We start from the raw sequence: 17,605 nt of genomic DNA, 5'->3' as shown, positions 1-17,605 counted from the left end.
TAACAGGGGAAGCCAGATTTACTTAAAGCCCACGTGATTCATTGAACTACAGTGATTTGCTAACAACCGTGGCAAAAATGACCGTAAAATTGGGCATGGCTCAGTTAACAACTGTGGTTGGAGGACTACCTGCATAATAACAGAATGTCTGCATTTTTTTTTTACCAAAAGGGACCTTTTTGATTCATCACTGATGGAATCAGTTTCTTTGAGTGGGAATTCCTGGTCTACATTAATCAGAGCCTCAAAGTAAAAGACTACAGACAATACAGTATTGTATCTTATTTGTGTTCTGCACTTATTCACTGATTGGAAAGTTGTTCTTGAGAAATTGCTAATTTCTTCTCCAGTTAAATTAATACCATATCCTTCAGCATTTTCCACACTTAACTGAATTAATTTCACAACTTCAGTTTGTACCTTTGCTGGTATATTACATGAAAGAAATGTGTCAGTACCATGTTTCAATTTTTGCAGAAACCTGAAACGATAATATGTGATTTATTCTTTCAATGTGCAATTAATTAAGCATCCTGTGACAGGATACTGGGTTAGATAGACCTAACGTAATCTTTATTTTTGGATTTAAACCAGAGAATCTTTTCCCACAATAGAAATTACTTGCTTGGTCTTGAAAGTAGAAATTGTTTAATATTTTCCAGTTTTTTAAAAAAAATGCAAGTTTGAGTAAGAAATTGCCAACTTTACTGGAACAAATGCAATACACACAGTAACTGTTTATACCATGTGCATAGTAGAGAGACAAAAAGCCAGTTCTTGTGCTTTGGCTGGAATATTAAATTATTTTTGTGGTTCTTGAAATTTGTAGCATGTCATTTTGTTCAGCAATTGACTGTCTTTCCAAAATACACTTTTTATTTAGTGGCCATCCTGCAGTAAAGTTAAAAGTCTTCCATCTTTTTTTTTTTAATCTGTGAGAATTGGTGCTTGATCCTGGATATATTTATTTCCCAATATGGATGCTTAGGCTATAATCATAGTTCTGTTAGTTGTATTAGAATATGACAAGTAATAATTTTTGATAAATTGAACTCATACTGTAAGCTGACCTTTGATAGGTTCTATTGAAATGGGTACAGATCAGGATTTAAGCAAATAACCAACATTATAGACATTTCCAACGTAATTTGGGAAACATGTTTAGAGATTCACCTATGGAAATTTGTGCTGGAACATTTAGAAGTAAATCAAATGTTTACTTTTGATTTAGTAAATTTTTTTAAAAAAAAAACATTTTTATCACAAAGTTATGCCACTAAATTAGAAAGCTATATTGTGCAACATTCAGGCAGCTGGGCAAAATCCAATGTTATATAGTGTCTATGTAAAGATAAGTTTCTTTTGCTCTTTATACATAACTCCCAACTCCTCCAGAGCATGTCCTCAAATTAGGAAGCAAATAATCATTTACAGAGAAATAGCAATTATTGTCCTAGTTGAAATATATTATTAGGTAAATTACTTCTTTCTAGTTCTAATTTCCAATAGATTTGACATAATTTTTAAGTACCTTTGGTATTGTGCTTGATTTTTCCTAAGTATTAACTGAGAAATGTCATGTGCCAATTGACCAAATTGTTTGTGTAATTTGTAGAGAAAAGTACATGGTGATTTTAAGGCACAGAACCTGCTTCCAAATGTAAGTATTGCTTCTTTGTAGCAGAGCACAAATATGCTTTGACGATTATAACCATGTATTTGGAATGATAAATTAAAACGGCTGAATTTTTCTTCCACCAGTAATCGAGGCCCTGGTGCTGAATCTAGGGTGCGTGCACACACACACAATGCGCACGCACACAAACACAAATCACCTTTGCTTATCTCATGATCATATTTGAAAATAAAGTTTGGGAAATAAATATTAAGTTCTCAAAGAAGCCTGCTGAGAGTTCGTAGAGTAGTGTCTTTTCTGTCAAAAGGCACAGGAATTTATGATGAAAGTTCTGAGGCTCTTGGTCTAATAGTGATCAACCAGGAATGGAGTCTGTGTTGGAAAAGACCGTGGATTGACATACAATTTTGATATGCCAAGATCAAAGGGCAGGATTTTTGCTAGTCCTGGAACTGTCACAGTTAATTTCCTTTGTAAGGGTAAGTCAAAACATGCAAAAGAAGGCTGCTATTCTCAATGTGCACATACTGGGAAGACACAAGTGGCAATTTGTCCACTAGATGCCTGCTCCTACAAGAAAGGTTATCACAAAGGGGGAATTAAACAGTCAACACAAAAGATTTAACAATTGCAGAGTAAATTATTTGGGCTACTTAACATATAACATGTGATGGAATTATATGAGGCTTCCTCACATACCTGACTGCAGCCTAGTAGCTTGCTGAGCAACTGATCAGAAAAGGACTAAGCAGGCATTGTACAAATGTTCGCATCCATAACTCTGATCTGAGTCTTAAAGAAAGTTTCTGAACAAGCCATTTAACTTTTGCACTAAGCTCTATGGTAGCTGACTCTTTCAATAAAAGGTGGCCTAACAACCATAAGAGGCACCCCACCCCCAAGCACACGTCAGGATACTGGACCGTAGATTGGTGATTCTACAAAAATATGGTCTATTGGAAAGTTGGCAGTGATGGCAGCAATAAATCAGCAAGTGGGAGGCAAGGAAGGAGAGGTTATGAGCGCCCTCTGCAAGCTACACCAGAGTCTGGGGGGAGAATAGGTTGGCTGTGTTTCCCCCCACACACCCAGTTGTAGAAATTAAGATGTACAAGGACATAAATTCTCAGCAAATCAGTACTATTCTTCTAGCTTTTAAAAAAAAAGAGTCACAGAAAGAAAACAATGAACTTGAAAAATGTGTTTAAAAATGGTTCATTTGCCAATTTTAACATCCAAGGTAAAAGAAACAAATTCTGGCTATAATACTTAACAAGATAGACATTAACATTTATGGAAAAAATATGGAATGACAAGGTAGTATGATTTACTCTGAAAATATTGCACAATTTCCTTTTATCTCTCTTCTAGGAATTAAGAACAGTTGAAGGGGGTTGCACTAAAAAGTTTCCTATAAAATGCAAATTAGTCTAACATGGTACTTGCTTCAAATTGCTTTCTTCAATGCATCAGTCAGAGTGTAACAATCTGTATCTGATGCAGAATTGCAATCAAACTACTTAGACAGGTACAAGGGTGCAGAGGCAAATATGGAGCTTTTTTCCCAGCCTGTTTTTTTTCCATTTGTAAGGCTAACTCTGATCATGGTCAGTATGCTTTGCTCACTATAATTTGGAGAGAAAATCTGCTTGCATAGGAGCTGTATGAATAAACGAGTGTACACTTTGGATACGGACTGAAACAACTGAATGAAAGATTCTGCAGTATAAGAAATAAGTCATATTTCAGATGTTTGCATACTACTAACCTTGTAGAAATTATTTGACATCTAATTACTCTATACTCATAAGCTTACAGTCGTCAGTGTAGCAGTTTGTTTAAATACAGATATTAAAATCATGTGTTAAAATAAGGCCAGTCCTCATAATACAGTGCTATTAACTGGAGCCTGTATCTCATGCTAAATTAAAAGAATTGTCTTTTAAGTCAAATGTATAAAATTACATTAAAGAACACATAATAGGACAAAGCCCCACATGCTAAATTGACAGCTGCTTTTATAACTACACTTTCTTTGCATGACTTTCTTTGCAAGCACCTTTTGGTCATTTCAGACATACAAATACTTGATATAAGCCCTTCCCAGCTGCAGTTCACTCACTTGATCAGTCCTATGTAATTCGGTGCCAAATACAATTTTTTTGCCTTTTTGTACAAAACATATAGATTATTTAACATCTGCTTGACAGACTGCTTTGCCAGCCAACAAAATACAAGATACATTGATTACATAGACTGGGACACAGTCTGGTCTTTCAAATCGAAGAACTACAAGAATGAGAGATGCAGTATCCTTTTGATATGGTTCCATGTAATACTTGCTGTAAGAAGGGTATTTAAACAAATTTTGTGATATAGGTGATCTTTTAGCATGCTTACATGTTCACCATTCTCTGTCTTTACCTGTCAATAACATTGATCTTGGTGTCTGAATCCAGTAAACTTTAGGCAAAAAAAAAAATGAGACAAGGAAAGAAAAGCCTAGAGAGGCAAAACACTGATTTGTTTTCCGATTTTTCTTTAATACCTCAACATTAGAATGCCACATATACAAAAGAGATAGTGCATCTCACATTTGCTTATAAGCTAGGACATCTTTTTGAAGTCCACATAATCCTAACTGCAAACAACATATAGTACTTGTACAACAGGTTATAAATAAACTGATTTTCAAGCATAGAGCCAGCCCAAACATATGAATATGCTATTTAAAAAGACCTAAGGCAAAATGGATTCCATTTTCAATGGATTAAAAAAAGAATTGTGCAAACAAGCTTAAAACTATTTTTGTGCCAGTGTTATAAAAATGTAGGATTTTTTTTTGTAAATAGAACATTGACCCAAATACCAGAAACCTGTGAGCAATCTGAGCAGACAGAGTCTTTTCTTTAAGAGAAAAGGATGTTTTGGTACCTCTTTCTCTTTCATCAAGTACACCTGTATATCTCACACAGCTTCTGCTCTCCAAACACTTTTTCCCATGGCAGCCCTCTTGTGTGAGTCAATGATGCTTCAGCAGAGTAGCTTGCTAATTTCAGTCCACACAAATTTAATATTTAGCATCTACTATTACCCTCCACACAATTCCTCTGGGTGGGTGTGCTAGCAGGCTTTCATGGAGAGTAAAACTATTTTTAAGTACTGGATCAAGGCTTTACATAAAAATAGCATCCTATGTATTCCCTAAAAGATGTCTCTGCTTCCCTTTCATTATCAATTACCTGCAGCTAGTTGTAAATTATTCTTATAAGGAAATGAACTTTTTGTGTGCACGGTTTTGTTTACTAATCTCTGGTTCTTTGGGTAGAATAGGAATAATCCATTAAAAATGATGTTTTCTTGACAGGTCAGAAGAGACAACTCTGGCTCAGTTAGTCTCATAAGAGGACAATAATGCTGCATCAACGGGCTCCATACAGGAAGGACATGTGAAAGATCTCATCAACCAGTCATCTATACAGTCCAGATGGTAAATATGCATGCAGGGCAGAAATCTGATAGGGTCTCCGTAAACAAAGTCCATCATACAGATGACGCACCTAGAAAAAAACAAAGAGAAACAAGATGGAAAAAATGCAAACTGTATAGAAATAGGCTCATGAAATTAGGGAGAAAAATCTTGTGAACCTGCTTTCTAATACATATTAAAGTTGTTATTTGTTAAATCTTTGATGTTAAACTTCTAGAAGTTATTATTACATTATAATCTCTAGAAATCCATGTGAAATCTATTAAGGCTGCAAATCTGTGCACATTTATTTCATACTAAACCGCACTGAGCACAGGGTTCAGTAAGTATATGTATAATCCTGCTGCAGGATCCATGTTAAATACAGATAATAATTTCACTGAAGACAGACTGCCTTTATTTCATGCTTTTTAGAGCTGCAATTTCAGTTTAAGTAATTTAGAATAATTTAGTTATTTAATACAGCATTGATTACCCAATTTCTTTTTGAGAATTTAATTTTGGGGAGGAGTGCATACTTCTTAAGCCACTTGGAAATGCTCCGTATTTTATTATTAGTGAGTTTTGACTCAATAAAGCACTTAACATTAATCTTAGTTTTGCTAATACGTTACTTCATTTCTGGGTTAAATACTGCTAGTTTTTCAATGTTAAAAATAGGGGAAATAAGCCATTTATGCAATCTGAAATTGCCTTGGAATAATTCGGTGAAAAATATTTATCACATTTTGGATATTCAGCTTTTTTTCATAACATCATCAGCACATGATATGGATTCTACATATATGCAAAGAAACTCACTGTTATTTGTTCACTCAGTATTTTGTGCTTGTTTAATTCATCAACAAAATCACTCAACATATGATGTTCCAAGATGAGAAGATAATCCCCCTTTAGATTTAAAGAATTTAGTGCACTAACACAGCAGCAATAACCATAATCTGATATTGGTCCATTCCTGTAAGACAAGTAGCTTCAAGTCAGTAACATTTGAGGATTTTCTAGCACTGTTATTTCAGTGTCTCCAGGAATATTTCTATGGAGTTTACATTGGATCATTCCAAACACTGAATTTGTTCTTGATGGTTAAAATCCACAATTCCTTTCTCATAAATGAGCATGCTACATCAATGAACCAGAATTCGGTAGAATTCTGTCAGAGAAGGAAACAGGGCTACTATTTCTGCCAATTCCTTCTTCCAACAGTCACCAATGCCATCCTAGATGCCCGTGCATTGCAGGATGTCCCTGGGTATGACACACTCGGAAGACTGGTTTAACATTTACATGATGCCACTACTGAGGTCATTCAATGGCATAGGGTGAGATATCTTCACTGTGAGCTGTCCAGGTGATGTCATCGAAATTCAGGATTAGAGCCTGTGGGATTAGAGCCTGTGGGGGTTTGGATGGGGTGGAACAGGCTTCAACCCAATCCTAACATGACTGAGTGGCTTGGGTTCCATCACCCGTTTCTGGCAATTCTCCATCTCTCATTTTGCATGGGATTACGCTATCCCACACAGAACCAGTGTGCTATTTCTCTTTACAAAACAGAAGTGATTGTGACTTGGGAAACTTTTCTGTAACTTTGTAGACAGGGGGGTTACTTCCCAGATGGACTATTACAATATGCCCTACTTGGTCCTGCCCTTGAAGTGCATCCAGAATCTGCACTTAGTACAAAATACTGGCAGTTATAAGCACTTTTTAATCTATGGATGTCATAACTCTGCTTTTTTAAAATTATTATTATTATTATTATTCACCATTAGTCAATTGCAAAAGGGGGCCTTACTAGGAACTGCTTCCATCCTGTGACGATATCTATAATACCATCAAACATCACATCTGCCTATCCCAGGTCCTTGGTAAGGACTCGATAGGTAGACAAAAATGCCAAATCCAGTCTGAACATCTGACTGTGCGAATAATAATAATAATAACAACAACAACAACAACAACAACAACAACAACAACAACAACAACAACAACAACAACAACAACAACGTTGGAAGGGACTTGGAGGTCATCTAGTCCAATCCCTGCTCAGGCAGGAAACCCTATAGCATTTCAGATAAATGGCTGTCCAATTTCTTCTTAAAGACTTCCAGTGTTGAGAGTATTCACAGCTTCTGGAGGCAGGTTGTTCCACTCATGAATTGTTCTAACTGTCAGGAAGTTTCTCCTTAGTTCTAGGTTGCTTCTCTCTTTGGTTAGTTTCCATCCATTGCTTCTTGTCCTGTCCTCAGGTGCTTTGGAAAATAGCTTGACTCCCTCTTTTTTCTGGCAGCCCCTGAGATATTGGAAGACTGCTATCATGTCCCCCCTTGTCCTTCTCTTCATCAAACTAGACATACCCAATTCCAGCAACTGTTCCTTGTATGTTTTAGCTTCCAGTCCCCTAATCATCTTTGTTGCTCTTCTCTGTACTCTTTCTAGAGTCTCAACATCTTTTCTACATCGTGGTGACCAAAACTGGATGCAGTATTCCAAATGTGGCCTTACCAAGGCATTGTAAAGTGGTATTAACACTTTAGGTGATCTTGATTCTATCCCTCTGTTAATGCAGCCTAGCACTGTGTTGGCTTTTTTGGCAATTGCAGCAAACTGCTGGCTCATATTTAAGTGATTGTCCACTAGGACTCCGAGATCCTGTATAACAGATCCTGTATACCATTCCTGCATACCAGTCCATTATTACTATTGTAGTATATGTAGTATAGGGGAAATTAGAATAGCTTAAAACCATACATTTATCAGTATACAGTTATATATGTAAAAATAGATAGTAGAATTCTACTGTAGATTTTTCCTCCTGTTGACACATTATGATCTATAAAATTTATTTTGGCTTTTGGACATTTTCTAATATTATTTTCTATTTTAATATCTTCAAACCATAAGCTGTAAGAAAAAGATTTTGATATCAGTAACATACTATACAGATTCTTTGAATTTGTAAACTGCTTTAACAGCTATAAATGTATTTCCAAACAAATGATTACTGTAAAATATTATGCAATAATGTTCTGTCCTTTTGCAGTAACACAATCTCTGCAAAACAATTTCTATCAGTAATGCTACATTCCTGTATACCAGTCCATTATTATTATTGTAGTATATGTAATTAAGGGACGCGGTGGCTCAGTGGGTTAGGACACTGAGCTTGTCGATCAGAAGGTCGGCAGTTTGGCGGGTCGAATCCCGAGTGCCGCGTAACAGAGTGAGCGCCTGTTACTTGTCCCAGCTTCTGCCCACCTAGCAGTTCGAAAGCACGTAAAAATGCAAGTAGAAAAATAGGGACCACTACGGTGGGAAGGTAACAGCGTTCTGTGCGCCTTTGGCGTCTAGTCATGCCGGCCACATGACCACGGAGACGTCCTCGGACAAACGCTGGCTCTTCGGCTTTGAAACGGAGATGAGCACCGGCCCCTAGAGTCGGAAACGACTAGCACGCAAGTGCGGGGGAACCTTTACCTTTACCTATATGTAATTATGTGGCATATCTGCTCTGAATGATAATATGGAAAGTATTGAATCCCATTAGCACAACTGAGTGTTATACTTGTAAAAAAAAACATGCACTGCCACACAGTTTATATCAGCATGAATGGGAATTGTCTCTGGAAATAAATTGATTACTACATTCATTATTGTCAGGTAGAGGCCGGAGCAAAATCACTCAGACGGCTTTCATTTCAAAAGGTGGACTAGAAGTTGTGGTCTCTGGCTTTCTGCATAAATATAAATGCATAAATATAAAACATTTATGCATGAATGCATGAATATAAAACAGGTTGTTGAGATACAGAATAAGAAGATTTTAGGTAAAGAAAGATAAGAATGATAAGGCTGTTTTAAATTTCACATTTCACTATGCAAAAGAAAATGTACAGCTACTTCCACCCCTTTTTCAAAAACAACAGTTTTTCTGTGGTGAGGAAAAATAAAATCCAGAAGTTGTGAGAAAACATGGAAAGAATTCAGAAGAAAAGTAAAATCATCTGGACTTACTATAAAATTTTGTTTAAAAAAAAAACACTCAGGGCAATGCACAACGAAGATATTTATTGTCTGGCAGCATCCCAGAAAACATCTGCTTACCATTAAAAAAAGAAAGACAAGAGAAAAGCAGTATATAGAATCCAAGAAGGTGAAGAAAACTGTAAAAGAGGAACAAGATTTTTGAAAAGCCCATGAAAGCCATCTCTTCAGTGAGATTACTACCATGTTTCCCTAAAAATAAGACCCAGTCATGTTAAATGCTTGTTAACTATTTAGATTACCTTGCTAGGCCCCAAACATGGGACAAATCTTTATTTCCTGTTTCAGCCTAACCGAAGGCCATCAACAGGCAGTAGTCACAACAGTGACAGCTCATATTTGTGTAAATTTTTTAGATTGCTAACAAAGAATTAAAGGGAGACTGATATGCATTTCAAACTTTTTTGTTTTCATCAGTCAGCCATACCCTTCTGAGATTCGAACCTGGGCTGATTGCACATTAGGCAGTTGTTTTTAACCTCTAGGCCACAAGCTCTATCTCACTTTGTTAGCTGAGAAGCAAGGGAGATATGTGTTAAATGCTTGTTAACTATTTAGATTACCTTGCTAGGGCCCAGGTTCGAATCTCAGAAGGGTATGGCTGACTGATGAAAACAAATAAGTTTGAAATGCATATCAGTCTCCCTTTAATTCTTTGTTAGCAATCTAAAATTTACACAAATATGAGCTGTCACTGTTGTGACTACTGCCTGTGGATGGCCTTCGGTTAGGCCAAAACAGGAAATAAAGATTTGTCCCATGTTTGGCCCACTTCTGCGTAGCCCACTGCACCATGCCGCCACCACGAGGTGAGGCAGATGGGGGAAGGGGGTGGAGCTTCCCCAAGCGCCCCATAGGCATCCAAACACTTTTCTAGGGCTTATTTTTGGGGTCTTATTTTCGGGGAAACACAGTATCAGAAATGGCACTTCTTCAACTTACTCTCTGATCTTTTTCTCAGAACCATCTCTTCCAGGGTCATAGACTCCTTTTGGCAGGTGCTGTATAAGGCCTATCCGTTGTGCTATTCTAATCTGTTCTTCCTCCGTAAGCTGGGTGGCTAGGCGGGTCTGGCTAGGTGTCGGATGGTAAACTGGAACTTGTTCCTTAAATGAAAGAGGACAAGGGAAGAAAAGAAAAACAGTTAAATAGGCTTTTTTTAAGTTGATGACACAAATGAAATGGAAATTATTTGCTACAATTTCTCTTTCTGCTGGAAGGTTACTCACAAGACAGTTCGTTTCTTTGGCTTAATAAAAAGAAAATTGAATAAGTAGCAATTCCTCTGTCACTGCTGGCATGAATTTGTTTTAAGCTGCTCTTTGCAAAGACAATTTAATTTTGACTCTATGGGTTAATTAAATAGATGTACAAACTTGACATGAGTATCTACTTGCAGGCTTGGCTAATTGATTCACTTTTATTCTGCCAATACGGAGAAGCTGTCACTGATCAATTTTCAATTTTGCTTTGTATAGTTATACTGACATCAAGGGAAGAAGGATGTTAAAAGATAACATCCACCTTTTAAGCAAACAAGAACGTAAAGGTTATACAGTGTCTAATTAAAACTTGTTAGTTAAATAGATTTCTCTGCCCCATCAACTTTCCTCATTCATGCTGATTAGGAAATACATGAGAATCCCCTAAAAGTACTGAAAAAGCAAATAAGATGATGTACTATAGTATAAATCTGGAATACCAAAACTTCAGCTAAGATATAGATGCCAGACAACTGGGTATCTCATGCTTGATAACAAATCACAGAAAAAAGTTTACATTCTTAATAGAATTTATCTATAACTAAAATATGCCAAGTAGCTGGAATATGCTACCTAGTCATTAGTTTGTAGTTTCAGTGGGTTTTAATTTAGTTCAGTATTTTCAAAATGAGTTCCATTTGTTAAGTTGAATTTATAATAAAAACTCACCTCAGAGCAATAAATTGGACACATCCCAATGGATGTTCTTTTCTTTGCATGCACACGCCCCACTCCACAACAGCCAAGGGGCAAAAACCTCTTTAAAACAGCCATGCAAGTGTTACAAAAGATACAGCTGCTTTAATAATTGAAAGAAAGCTGCTTCATTATCAATAACATGCATTACAAGAGGCCTCCTACAAGTGCTCTGCTTAGCTGTATTAATGAAGCCATTCAGGTATACAGGTAGTTCTCAACTTTCAACCTTTCACTTAGTGGCCATTCAAGGTTACAGTGGCACTGAAAAGAGTGACTTATGACTTATTTTTCACACTTACAACCATTGCAGCATCCCCATGGACTTGGCAATTGACTCGTATTTATGACGGTTGCAGTGTCCCGGAGTCATGTGATCACCTTTTGCAACGTTCGGGCAAGCAAAGTCAATGGGGAAGCCAGATTTATTTAACAACCATGTTACTAACAACTGCAGTGGCTCATTTAACATCTGTGGCAAGAAAGGTCGTAAAATGGAGCAAAACGTACTTAAAAACCGTCTTGCTTAGCAACAGAAATTTTGGGTTCAATTGTGGTTGTAAGTTGAGGATTACTTGTAATGGCTAAAACCAAGCTGTGAAATGATTTTTTTTCCCCATGCGTCCCTTGCTCTTGCATTAAAAAAATGGGATGGGAAGGTGAAACTCCAAATGTCCACCACCAACTAGTAAACTAAATATAATTCTCAAACAAAGATCCAATATTAATGTGCTGGCAGTATTAATATTTTTCCTCATTTTTGGAATAGACAAATAACATGATAGATGCCAGATAGATATTGGTTAATCTACAGAGGATATTGTGTGCAGACAACAAAAAGAAGTGTCCACATTCTGCGTTTGTCTGTTTCCTCGAAATGATCATTTATCGATCAGAAGAGAACAACTAACATGCTTCAGAGGGCTTTGTTAAATTTGCTGACACTCTCTTTTCGGTGGGCCTTTATTCCATTTACAGGTCAGAAACCTAATTAAAGAGCAACAAGGACCACAACTTAAATGCAGTACTGGTAGTATCTTATGTTGAAACCTCTCTATAAATTTGAGGGTTGACTGATGGAAAAGATTCCTACCAGAGGATGAACCCCTTTCCTTGGGGAGGCTTTTCTCCTGGAAGTTAGGATTAGGGCAGTTACTTTGCTACGATGGCTGGGATAAGTAAAATCAGAATTTGGGCATCAGCCCATGGAGAAATAAATAGTAGATCAGCTCTCCCCTCCAGGGTTCCCCACTGTACCTCTGCACTGTGTTTTTGATTTGGCAGGTTTAAGCTTGAACAGATTCACCGATACTATATTTCATTTGGCCTCACACATGTTTTAAAAGTCCTGAGACGTAAAAATGTAACAATTTTTTATTTGATTACATCATTTCTTACCATTTTCTAAAAAAAGAGGTATTCTGGAACTGGAATTCAAGAAAAAGTAAAGTTACCAAGAGGAACAAGCAGTGAATACACAAACCATATTTTCCAAGAAATCAGAATCAATCAGGGCCGATGGGGGAGTTGTAGTTGGATCATTCAAACAACACTTCATCCCAGACCCTCTAGGTCTGAAAGGGTCATTACTCCTTAGCTGTGCTTATTATTCAACAGGTTGTCCACCCCTTATTTTAAGCGAAGGGCTGAACTCAATTAAAGAGAATATATCTTGCCTACAGGGCAAACTTTCAATCCCATCCTCTGCAACTAAAATTGGGGAAATCCTGTGTCTGAAAGAGTTGACTGTCCCTCCCCTCCAGTCACTGAAAGTAGATCCCGGATGGAGGAATCAGTGGTCTCACTCAATATAAATAATATTTCTCTGTCATTTATCCATCCTTCGGGTCTGGATTATGTACAACAATATTCATTAGCATGTGCATTAATAATGATTACCCAAAAAGGAAGCTTTCTTCTGTATATTATAGGCCACTTGAGAGTATTTTATTGCAATTAGGTAAAACTTAAAAACAGGATTTTGATATCTATTAGTCTAATTACACTGAAAACTTTTTTTATTGATTAGGTCATATATCTAGAAATGTACTAACTTGATTACTTTGACTATGTGAAAACTAAGGGAATCAGAGAGGGAATCTTTATTGATGCAACCTGAACTATTTACTAACAACTTATTTGTTACTTTCCACTACCCAACCACCATATTGCTTCACTAGTACATGTATATGTAAATATTGAAAAACCAATAAAACTTGAATAAAAATAAAAATAATGATTTTGTAATACTCTAAAAATAGCTCATTGTATCTTAGAAATTCATAAAACCCAGATAAAATAATCTGATGATTAGTTTGCTCCATATAATAAAATGATAAAACGTTCTACGTGTTTCTTCAAGGATTTCACTGGACAACAAAGATTTTGCTTCTTGAGCACTTCTAGGTGCATCTTATAGATTTTTTTTGCTGCTAGTCATGAAAATAACCTGTAAGTTAACCTATCACTTTTATAGAAATGTTTTATAGAAATACTTCTGCTTCACAATAGCAATGTACGCCCTTCAGTACATGTTAGCTCTGCTGCACACATGAAAGAAGCATCTGAAAACACGAAACTTTTATTGAAGCACATATATTACACCGAATATAACTGGAATATCTGTGGAGATCTAAGAGTAGTGGCTCTACTGCTGGGAATGCAGCTCAGATATACCAAACACTGTTGTTACATATGTGAATGGTACAGCTGTGCAAGAGAGTTGCATTACATTAAAAAGAAATGGCCACTCTGAATGAATTTGGTTCATATTTTTTGCCTCCATTCCACATGAAACGTGGACTGATGAAAAATTCTGTAAAAGCGATGTGCACAAGGAAGGTGAAGGTTTTTGTTGAAACAGATGTTTCTAAGAATAACTGATGCCAAGATTAAGGAAGGCATTTTTGTTGGTCCACAGATCAGATATTTCATCAATGACAAGCAGTTCAAAGAACTGTTAACGGGGTCAGAGAAAATCAGCTGGAAAACATTCAAGGATGTTGCTGAGAATTTTCTTGACAACTACAGAACACCAAAGTACATTCAGCTATTTGATACATTTCTCGCAGAATACAAGACCAGGAAGTGCAACATGTCACTGAAGATTCATTTTCTGCATTCACACTTGGGCTCTTTTCCGAAATCTAGTTGCAGTCAGTGGCAAACATGAGGGAAGGTTTCACCAGGATATTACCACAATGAAAAAATGGTTCAGACCAGTTAAGCAGACAATAGATTAACACAATGTGTGACTGAAGTCACTATGCATCTAGTTAATGAAGTGGCACTTCTAGTTTTTACTTTCTTGCTTGCTTTTTGTATATTCCTGGTAGATTTTCACATTTAATGGATATGGACATGCAGCTACAGGCCTTGGGTTTCGGCCTTTGCCAGTAAGGCACCTTCATTCCATTCTTTGAGACAATAACTACAACTGTTCTACTTGATGGTGCTCTTTTCTTTTTTGCTTTCTTCTAATGAACATATTCAACCTCCCCACTCCCCAAAATAAGAAAATATACAGAAATAAAACAGCTATAGTAATATTTATTGACATAAACATTCACCTGTAGTTAAACTTCAAATTAGTATTTATGACTTCAATACATATCTTCATTTTTTGTTGTTCATAATGAAAACTCACTAATTTCTAAGATTTCTGCTTACTTGAAAGATCATTCACAGGAAAGATATATTTCAGTTTGGAGGAGATGGATAGATTATATTCAGAATAAATATGGGACTAAAAAGTTCCATTTAGCTTATGAGTAGATTTTAGAGGGATATTGTTATTGGTACTTTGTATGTAGTTATGTTAAAGGAGAGTTAAAGCACATTATGAATTTGGTTAATTGTATATTATGCATAATTCTAACTATAATCCTGTATTTAGCTCTGGGAAGTGGGGGGGAAGTGGGCGGGTTTGGGTGGGGGGGATTTGGGGATATATTGTAAAATCTTGTTTTTGTAAAACTCTTTAATAATAAAAAAAAAGAAAACTCACTAATTTATTCTTGCAAAATAGAAATTAAGTAGCACTCTTATAAGAGTTCCAGACTCATGGACTTTATTTATTTATTTATTAAAGCGATATACCGCCAATCTCACTAGCCAATATGCACTTTGCATTTGTATCTTTTTTTTTTACCCCACCAGAGTTTTTCATCTCATTTTAGATTTGGAAAACTAAGTTTTTAATTAATATATGCAGTTATCATTCTGTTTATTGTTATGCATTGTCTTTATGTGATTACAGTATTGAATTTATCTGTAATTTATTACTGTAAACTGCTTAGATTAAAGTAATAAAGAAAATGGCTTAAAACAGATTTCTTAAACTGCTGGTTAGCCAAAGGCGATTTGTCTACATTTTGTAAAAACTTCAAGTAATACGGCATACTAAAAATTAAGTTTTTCTTTGCCCATAAACTAAACATTAATATCATATTATGGGCTAGTTCTTATATTCATGAGGTCTGGGCTAGACAAAACACTAAATATATTATCTCCTGCATTTCAAAGTAAACCTCTGCTAAGTGGAATATCATGTGGATTATATTATTATTATCTATCCATGCAACTTTTGATTGGAAACTAATCAAAAGAGGACGACAAAGTTGTTAATGAACCATGCATCTCCTTGTTACAACCAATTGCTTTTTGCACTTCAATTACTGCACAGCATGTTCCTCTCATTCCAAGACAATATCCTAGGGACTATTCCAGACAGCTGAGTTTTCACCCTCAGCTCTTTCCTCACCTGGTTCCTGTACTCACCAGGTGCAATAAGTTTTGTTTTATCTTGCAAAAGTTCCAGTATCAGGTCTCACCGGGAAACCCCCTTTAACAACATAGGTTAGGTCCAGGCTCCATGGGGCTCCACATGGACAATCTGGAGGTTATACCTCATTAATGAAGTGCAAGTATTTGAAATTACAATCTGAAGAGCTAAGCAACTGGACCACAGACAGGGATAGATCACAGGATATAATGAGGAATATCAGTGGCAATTGTACAAATAGACATTATTGTCTGAATGGCACTCTCTTTTTGTCACCTGGTTCATTATGTCTGCAGAGGCTACAATGATTTTTGTGAAATAAGCACACACTTAGGAGATAACATGGATCTTAACATGATACTCCAACACTAAGAGTTTCACTCATTTATTTGTGCTATGTGGCTATTAGTGCTCATAAACAGGAAAATGTCCTGATTGTTATTGATTAAAACAAAGTGATAGTTAATAAAATGCCAGGTCAAAGCATAACATCTCAGGTCAATAAATCTGACATATATTCCCTTCCACCTTGCAGTAATTATACACAGGAAGACAGAAAACTGCTTCATACAGCACAGTTCAAAATGAGCAGATTTTTTGGCTTTTTACAATAAACTGTCAGAAAAAAACTAGAAAAACTTTGCCACTGCACTGGCCTTTCTATATTTGCAATAAATTACTGTAGACTGTATAACAAGTCTATATTTCTGTTTGCAATAAGCCATAACTTGTCTCTCTCTGCAAGCAGTGACTATGCAGTTTTAATTCCCAGGGCACACATCCAAGAATGATTTCATTTAAATATTAACTATTTCTAATACCCATGCCAAGTTTTCACCGAAGATACATACAAGAAACAGAAGCTACCGTATAAGCCGACTCGAGTATAAGCCGAGACCCCCAATTTTACCCCCCAAAACTGGAAAAAGTTATTGACTCGAGTATAAGCCGAGGCTGGGAAATGCAGCAGCTGGAGGCTGGATCCCCCGAAAGACGTCTCTGCTGAGATGAGAGAATGGGGTGGCAAGCCGCCGAGAGAATGGGGCGGTGGAGTGCTCCGCCGAGAGAATGGGGCGGCTTGCTGTTCTCTCGGTGCAGCACGGCAGAGGCTGGATCTCGCGAAAGAAGTCTCCGCTGAGCGAGAGAATGAGGCGTCTCAGCGCCCATTTTCTCGGCGAAGACTTCTTTCGGGGGATGCAGCTTCTGCCGCCCCTTTCTCTCAGCTGCCCAGTGGAACAGCTTGCCACCAGAAATCAAGAGTGCTCCATCACTGGAGGTTTTTAAGAAGAGACTGGACATTCACCTGTCTGAGATGGTATCGGTCAGTGGTGGCGAAACTTTTAGAGACCGAGTGCCCAAACCGCAAGCCAAAACCCACTTGTTTATCACAAAGTGCCAAGGCAGCATCGGCATTCTGGTGCCCTCGGGGGAGGGGACAGGGAGGCGCCTCTGAGTGCCGCCTCTGGCACGAAAAAAAAGGGGGAGCAAAAAATGGGCCACCGTACCGCAAGGCACAAAAACGCCAACCGCCGCGCCGCAGGGTGTAGATACAAGGCACCGCACCACGTGAGAACGGGGCTGGGCTAGTGAGTATCACGCAGGCACTAGCCCCGCCCCCTTTGCAGCATGTGCCTGCTCGTGGCCCCGTGCGCGCATGCACGCATGTAAAATGCTTCCCCCTCCCTTTTCTT

General features: G+C 37.2%; 1 protein-coding gene across 2 annotated transcripts in view; it reads right to left on the bottom strand.

Annotated features, from left to right (window-relative positions):
• Nucleotides 1-2,835: 2,835 nt before the first annotated feature.
• Nucleotides 2,836-17,605, bottom strand: part of RNF11 (ring finger protein 11) — a 31,229-nt gene continuing 16,459 nt past the window's right edge. The window contains exons 2-4 of one of the 2 annotated variants that reach the window (XM_081323434.1): nucleotides 10,116-10,279; nucleotides 5,928-6,084; nucleotides 2,836-5,196 (exon numbers count right to left, since the gene is read on the bottom strand). In XM_081323434.1, the coding sequence (XP_081179560.1) occupies nucleotides 5,107-5,196; nucleotides 5,928-6,084; nucleotides 10,116-10,279 (411 nt within the window). In that variant the 3' untranslated portion in view covers nucleotides 2,836-5,106. The remainder of the gene's footprint in view (nucleotides 5,197-5,927; nucleotides 6,085-10,115; nucleotides 10,280-17,605) is intronic. The other variant, XM_081323435.1, reaches the window with a different exon arrangement.

The sequence above is a fragment of the Vipera berus genome (assembly GCF_964194415.1).
Source record: "Vipera berus genome assembly, chromosome: 3".
NCBI lineage: Eukaryota > Metazoa > Chordata > Lepidosauria > Squamata > Viperidae > Vipera > Vipera berus.
This window is presented reverse-complemented; position numbering and strand designations above follow the sequence as displayed.